General features: G+C 43.4%; 1 protein-coding gene across 8 annotated transcripts in view; it reads right to left on the bottom strand.

Annotated features, from left to right (window-relative positions):
* Positions 1–2,999: 2,999 nt before the first annotated feature.
* The window catches only part of LOC113825377 (cartilage oligomeric matrix protein), a 6,525-nt gene continuing 2,065 nt past the window's right edge, over positions 3,000–7,459 (bottom strand). The window contains exons 6-23 of one of the 8 annotated variants that reach the window (XM_070119383.1): positions 7,442–7,459; positions 7,244–7,366; positions 7,047–7,169; positions 6,844–6,966; positions 6,642–6,764; positions 6,251–6,371; positions 6,034–6,158; positions 5,820–5,942; positions 5,591–5,721; positions 5,298–5,510; positions 5,054–5,213; positions 4,783–4,960; positions 4,417–4,698; positions 4,195–4,313; positions 4,030–4,117; positions 3,772–3,937; positions 3,421–3,655; positions 3,000–3,154 (exon numbers count right to left, since the gene is read on the bottom strand). The exon at positions 7,442–7,459 is cut by the window's right edge and continues 105 nt beyond it. In XM_070119383.1, the coding sequence (XP_069975484.1) occupies positions 3,087–3,154; positions 3,421–3,655; positions 3,772–3,937; positions 4,030–4,117; positions 4,195–4,313; positions 4,417–4,698; positions 4,783–4,960; positions 5,054–5,213; positions 5,298–5,510; positions 5,591–5,721; positions 5,820–5,942; positions 6,034–6,158; positions 6,251–6,371; positions 6,642–6,764; positions 6,844–6,966; positions 7,047–7,169; positions 7,244–7,366; positions 7,442–7,459 (2,519 nt within the window). In that variant the 3' untranslated portion in view covers positions 3,000–3,086. Of the gene's footprint in view, positions 3,155–3,420; positions 3,656–3,771; positions 3,938–4,029; positions 4,118–4,194; positions 4,314–4,416; positions 4,699–4,782; positions 4,961–5,053; positions 5,214–5,297; positions 5,511–5,590; positions 5,722–5,819; positions 5,945–6,033; positions 6,159–6,250; positions 6,372–6,641; positions 6,765–6,843; positions 6,967–7,046; positions 7,170–7,243; positions 7,367–7,441 lie in introns of all 8 variants that reach the window. The other 7 variants (XM_070119384.1, XM_027378197.2, XM_070119385.1 and 4 more) reach the window with 7 other exon arrangements.

The raw sequence follows: 7,459 nt of genomic DNA, 5'->3' as shown, positions 1-7,459 counted from the left end.
AGAAAAGACCATGCAAAATTAGTAGAGTTAAGGGCCGAGGGCCTAGGCAGGGGAGATCACTGCATTGGGCGTCTCTAAAGACCCTACATGCAAGGGATTAACGGGGGGGCAGGGGAATTCCCTGTTTCCCTGACATTCGCTCATGGCAGAGACTCCTACCAGACGATTGGAAGCATTTTAGGAAAATGGATGTGAAGTACACCCAACAACAAAAGCGATGTAGCCTCGCCAGACCTGAGCTTGGAGAGATCTTGCCCTTCTTGTCCTGAAAGGTGGCCCACGTTCAAACAACCTGGACATAGTTGGGAAATGGGGGGGGTGGGGAGGAAGGGGATGATTTAGATTCGCTAGGAGTGAGTGTTCTGCTATGTTTCAGTCCCATCTTATCTGCACCCCCCCCCCCCTCCCTCTCTCTCTCTCTCTCTCTCTCTCTCTCTCTCTCTCTCTCTCTCTCTCTCTCTCTCTGTAATATTGTTGGGTGTGAATAATGTATTGTCTCAAATAGCGCCTCTTGGGCTACCAAACAATAAATGGTTTTGGCCACAAAACTTCGAGGGTAATAGGCTGTAAAGGTATAGGTATTGATTCCCTTTTATTTCGTTTGGGTATCTTCTATGAACCACGACCTCCAGTCACGTTCATGAATTGCAAAGCATGGTTTGGTTGGGGTCAACTTGAGTGTGATGGGCCACTTGGCTCCACCCCTTGCAATCATACTTACATGAAGTATTAATGTCTATTACATCAGCATTAAGTTACTTTTGAGATACAAATTGATTTAAAGTGCATTGAAACTGTTGGAAATCAATGATGTAAAATGAAAAGCAATGAATGTGCAGCGGTGCATGAATATAATGGTGAGGTACATAGGACGCACATGTTGCAAAACTTGTACTTTTAACATCTTTTAGTATCACATTCTTAATTGACATTCTTTAGACCTGGGCAGATTGGGCACTTCCTAGCAAACCCCTTTCCCAGTTCACGCTTGCTCACTAAACCCGCGAAAGGCTGCGTCAAGCTTCACTTACCCAAGGCTAAGGGGATATTCCCTTAGCCTTGACTAATACGCCTTTGTCGTTTCAGCGACTGGTGTCCAACACCTTGGTGTCCCCTCCAAACTATTCAAGAAACCCATTGCTTTCGATATCAGTCTTTTTACAAATTAATTTCATTATTTTGGCAATTTAATCATTGTAAACACCTGGAAGTATAATGGTTAATGGTTAAGATAAATGTGCTAGACATCTAAGGTCATATAGCACTTTAGGAAAGTATAGTAAAGAGGGATGTCAGGTGAGTTATGTGTCAACTATCTAGAATAGTGTTGAGAGGTTGAGGATGAGGGCAAAGATTATGGTGGTTTAGGTAAGGGAGTTAGATAAAGTGAAGGATATTTGTGTGTCTGAGGAAGGAGAACAGGTTGTCGAGGCAGAAGCTGTGAGATTCTGTAAGGATGTCTGATATGTTGGGAGGTCGGTGAAGGGAGGATAGGTGTGGAAAAGCAGAGGTACGTGCTGTATTAAAGCGTGGACAGGACAAGAGAATGTATGGGACTGAAAGAGGGATGTTACATAGAGGACATAGGGGCGGGTCTGAGCGTGACATCAGATAGGCATGTGTTAGGCGAGTGTGGCCAATACGTAATCGTGCGAGGGCAGTCTCCCAACGTCTGTTTTTGTGAAATGGAGCTGACCAAGAGGAGATTGATGGTTTTACCTGGAAGTATAATGGTGTATGAACTAACGTCATATGTTCAAAAGTCTACCATTATATAAATGGTGGATTCAGGTGATAAGAGAAGTCAGAGTAGCTGCTTAGGATAATGCAGAGCCATATATTAATATACATCCTTATAGAGGATAGTTGTCTGAACGGATGTTAAATATGAACAGTTCCAGTAATGTTCAAGATTGTTATAGAAAGTATAAGGAATTTAAATTAAACGATGTGTTAAAATTTCTTTATAATCACTTTAGTATTTTATTTATTAATGCAGGTTTCTAATAGGTCCAAATTAACAACTAGATAGGAATAAAAGCGATCCCTCTTCATGTACATGTCATTTTTGCACTTCCCCCCGATTTCCGTACTCACCCCCCCCCCCCACCTCACATTAGAACAATCCTAACCATGCCCTAGTCGTTTGAATGCGGTCGTTTCAAGGCAAGGGCATGATCTCCCAATCCCAGGACTGGCGAGGCATCACCGCTTTTGTTGCTGGCTGTATATGGCATCATATATGGTTGAGCTTAGTTTCGTGTTGAATTTTGTACCATTTTGTACTAGGTATTTTGTAGTATTCAGTTTGTATTTTGATGATATGCCGATAAATGTAGATTTAATATTTTTACTGCTTCATTGCTTTCAGCAAAAGGAATTGCAATTAAATCTTGAAGATAGCCTCATGACGTGATTGCAGATAGGGAAAACAGTACCTTGGTCACCCTTGAAGTATAGAAGTTAGGCACTGGAAGAAAAAAAAGAAAGTGGCGTTTTACACCGTTCGTATGAGAAAAGGTGTTTGAGAGCTGAACAGGAGACTACAGAAGTAGGGAACTAATCCCCTCCCCCCAATGACAATGAGTATGGGATTAGGGGGTAATTGTATAGAAATTACACATTTCAGTGAAGTGAATAATTAATGGTATTACTGAAAAGTTACTTTCCTTGCCCTCCCCTGTGCTGAAAAAGTACTGCCTTTGTTTTATGGTCCTTTTTACGAATGTGGCACCATAGGAATCCTTAATATGTTAAAGCAACTACTCCATGCATTCTGCAGTTTAATGCAAGTAGTTTAGTGTACAGCCACAGATCACGTCAATTCATTGCTCTTTGATTATGTTAATCCCCAGCTTTTAATTTTTGGTCTTCCTAAACCATCCATTTAGTACCTATTCATTTTGTTCCATGGGTAGGAAAGTAATATGGTGTAGGGCCAAGGGGTCATTCCAAGCTCCTAGTTAGGGGGTAGGGTGTATGCATGCAAATGGAAAAGCTTTTTAAATTAAAAATTTAATATAAATCATCTTCAAGATGTGTCGATTCCAGTTCGAGACCCTCTAGTGTCGTTTACTTTAAGAAGTCTAGGAGCTCAGGACCTGATTCTGTAGGTTTGCAGGCAAGTCGTTAAACATTTCTTGGGGTACACCATCTGTGGGATAAAAAAGAAGACTTCAGTATGCTTATCCCAGGCAAAATATGCCTAGCTAATTAGAAAACCACATTTGTTAGTAAAGCACTTCTTACTTGCAGACCTACAAGTTTTAGCTTAAAGGTCTGCCTTCCAAGACAATGGAAGGAATGTTACAACCTTCTAGTCAAGCAGACTAGAGTTATACCCAAGTCCAACATACAAGGCAATTTTAATCACTAGCTTCACTAAAGCTCCCAAGTATTTAGAGGGGCAGTCCAACTTACTTGCACATTTATACTCCATGTTGGACCATATAATTTCTTCCTGGGAGAAGCAGTAGAGCCCCAGTCTGCCTCCTTTCAGGGTGCCATCATAAATGTTTCCAGAGTCCATGACCTGTTTAGTGCCCTGGTACAAGTAGAACCTCATGGCTCCAATATCTGGCCGGTGGTGAAGCAGCCAGCGGTAGGCAACTTTGGGTTTCCATCCAATGCTGCCATCATGCCAGAGCATTTTAGCCTGAAAAGTATCCATTACACCATTAAGCCAGGATGGTTAGCCATACAGTCAACTCACAGGATATAGATTGCAAATATGCCCAGACAAATCCTGCAGGTTATCCAGGGCATACCAACCTGGTTTGCTGTAGACCCAGTGAACCACAATGCATCCCTAAGTTTTGTGCCAGGGCCGGTGTTGGAGTTCACTAGCTTCAGAGTAACACCCCTCTCTGCTTTGTTGAACCAGTTTTGCGGTCCTTTCTTCCAACTCACGACATAGAACTTGGCATTGCTTTGGTAACTGAGAGTCCAAAAAAAAAAAAAAAAAAACACATGTGAGGGCCAATCTTTCATTGGCAATTTGACATCTTTCAGTGGATTAACAATACTTACCCGAATATAAAGCCAACGAAGTCATCATCACTCGTGTCTTCAACAAAGAAGGTCCCCTCAAAGTCAACATCCCCCATAACATGGTCACCTGCAGTTACAATACAATTAGTTTTGTGCAGAGCCATTTAGATTCTCAGGCATTTCAACCCTTTCCATCATACATACCCACTGCTATAGCTGGGTCAGAGTTCACGGTCTGATGAATTTCTGCACCATTGTCATACACGACCCATACTGGAGGAGTAGATGCCGTTTGTGGGTCTAGTGCCACCATTTGCAGGTGTCTGCAAAGTTTAAAAATAAGGTTCAAATGGCTGTTCTAGACCTGGCCTTCCTGCCCTAGTCAAATTTAAAACTTGCTTCAATTACTGGCCAAGCCGACTTCACCTGAAGTCGGTGCTGTGCACAGAAGGGTTTGCAATGCAGTTGTCATCAGAATCTAATATCTTGTCACCATCCAAGTCATTGCTGCAGGCATCACCACGACCATCCCCATCGGTATCCTTCTGGTTCTTATTTCGGATTAGTACGCAGTTGTCAGTCTTGTCAAGCACACCATCATTGTCACTGTCTGCATCGCATACATCACCTTTACCATCACCATCTACATCTTGCTGGTCACCATTGGCCACATTTGGGCAGTTGTCCACACTGTCCTCCACACCATCACTGCAAGAGAAGGTAGAAGTTTTATTAGCCGTCATTAAATTTACTCTGTACTAGTTTGCCAGGTAGCACAATAAATGTCCATGCCTGTCAGTGTCCACGTCATCATCACATGCATTCCCTAGAAGATCTTCATCCTTATCTTTTTGCCCAGCATTGGGGTGCTTGGGGCAGTTGTCACAAGCATCTCCAATACCATCTCCATCCCCATCAGCTTGGTTGCCATTAGCTACCTTAGGACAATTATCTGCAGCATTTAGCAACCCTGAGGGAAGAAATGGGGGACTAAAATTCTTGGCCCAAGATGAAAGGAGGGGGACTGGAGGCCATCAGTCAAGAATTAGAGTAATAAGCATACCATCATTATCAATATCATCGTCGCATTTGTCGCCTATACCGTCCCCATCAATATCGCTTTGGCTGGGGTTTGAGGCATCAGGGCAGTTGTCACATAGGTTTCCACGTTTATCGTTATCCTTGTCGCTTTGCCCACTGTTGGCTACCAGTGGACAGTTATCCTGGAATGCAGGAGCATATGGAATATTCGAGGTGGACTAGTGTTGGCATACAAGATCCCAGCATTCCAGGTTAGTCTTTCATACCTTATTATTATTATGTCCATCTCCATCAGCATCAGCATCACAAGCATCGCCAATCTTATCACCGTCGGCATCCTCTTGCCCGGAGTTCGGCCTATTAATGCAGTTATCCTTGCGGCAGTACTTGCTTGAACAGCTCAGTTCAGTGTCTGGGTAGCCATCAAGGTCAGAGTCTGGAGCACAGTCTGCACCTTCACCGGCAAAGCCAACAGGGCACTGGGAAGTGAAAGACGGTTAATTAGTATAAATGAATATAATGCAATTAGTTTGAATCGACTAACTAACCAAACACTTGCCTTGAGCACCACGCAGACTTGTCCATTACCAGTATAACCAGCAAGGCAAGAACAAGTTCTGCTACCAGCAGTGTTGGTACACTTAGCTTTAGCATGGCACCCACCATTAGCTACCAGACACTCGTCCACATCTGGAGGATGAAGTTTATAGCATTTACTAGGTTATCGAAATGTCAGTGGAATAGACAAGTCAAAAGACTAAGGATACTAAAACTTCAAGGGTACTTGCCTGTGCACACTAGGCCATCTCCTGTGAACCCTGATTTACAAGCACAGTCACGGCTGCCTGCAGTATTGCTGCACCGGGCATTTGCGTCGCAGCCACCGTTAGCAACCAGACACTCGTCCACATCTAGAAGTTATAGCATTTACTAGGTTATCGAAATGTCAGTGGAATAGACAAGTCAAAAGACTAAGGATACTAAAACTTCAAGGGTACTTGCCTGTGCACACTAGGCCATCTCCTGTGAACCCTGATTTACAAGCACAGTCACGGCTGCCTGCAGTATTGCTGCACTGGGCATTTGCGTCGCAGCCACCGTTGGCAACCAGACACTCGTCCACATCTAGAGGATGAAGTTATAGCACTTACTAGGTTAAAGATGTCAAGTCTTAACTTACCTATTCCATTAAGGACTAGAACTTCCAGGGTACTTTCCTGTGCAAACTAGGCCATCTCCTGTGAACCCTGATTTACAAGCACAGTCACGGCTGCCTGCAGTATTGCTGCACCGGGCATTTGCATCGCAGCCACCGTTGGCAACCAGACATTCATTTATGTCTGGAAGAAAAATTTCAGTATAATTGATCAGTACTATGCAATATTTTTGCACATTTCAGTACATGAAATGACCAAAAAGAATCTTAAGTCCTGGGGAATGAACTAAGAAATAATTAAAGGTTTTAGGTGTAACCTGCGAAGATTCGTCCCCCTAAAAAGTATCAGGTTGTAAATGTACAAGATGGAAAATCAGTCTTTAAAAAAGTTTATCCTGTTCATGCTAGTAACCTTATCAATTTCCATACGAGGGGTTAGTTACCCTTTACTCACCAGTACACTGAAGTCCATCTCCAGTGTAACCAGGATGACATGTGCAAGTTCTGCCACCAACAGCATTTTTACAGTCCGCATTTGCATGGCACCCACCATTAGCCACCAAGCATTCGTCAACGTCTGTAGGGTATTGCGGCAGATTAAAAATAAAATTTAAACTGCAACAGCAATTAATGCCACTTAAAAGTAGTGTACTTGCCTGTGCAAACTAGGCCATCTCCTGTGAACCCTGATTTACAAGCACAGTCACGGCTGCCTGCAGTATTGCTGCACCGGGCATTTGCGTCGCAGCCACCGTTAGCAACCAGACACTCGTCAACATCTAGGTGGATGTGGAGTGGATCATTAGCACATTGTATTATCAAGCAATTATTTATCCTCATAGGTAGAAGAGTTACCCACCTGTGCAAGTGATGCCATTACCAGAGAACCCTGGGAGACAGGTGCACGTTCTTCCACCATTGGTGTTTTGACATACAGCATTCACATCACAGCCTCCATTTTTAACAAGGCATTCGTCGACGTCTGTAGGAGCATAGGCGTCAAACTACTTGTCACATGTGCTATATTACAAGGCCATAAATAAATTCTTTACTTACCAGAACAGGTAAAGCCATCTCCTGTGAACCCTGATTTACAAGCGCAGTCACGGCTGCCTGCAGTATTGCTGCACCGGGCATTTGCGTCGCAGCCACCATTGGCAACTAAGCACTCATCAACATCTGTAGACACAGGAACAACCATTAGCCAACTTCCAACTAATTGGGCACAAAGTTATACTTTACCCAAGCACTCACCACTGCAGGTGAAACCGT

Source organism: Penaeus vannamei, unplaced genomic scaffold, assembly GCF_042767895.1.
Source record: "Penaeus vannamei isolate JL-2024 unplaced genomic scaffold, ASM4276789v1 unanchor127, whole genome shotgun sequence".
Classification (NCBI taxonomy): Eukaryota; Metazoa; Arthropoda; class Malacostraca; order Decapoda; family Penaeidae; genus Penaeus; species Penaeus vannamei.
Note: the sequence above shows the minus strand (reverse complement) of the source record. Positions and strands in the feature narration are given on the sequence as shown.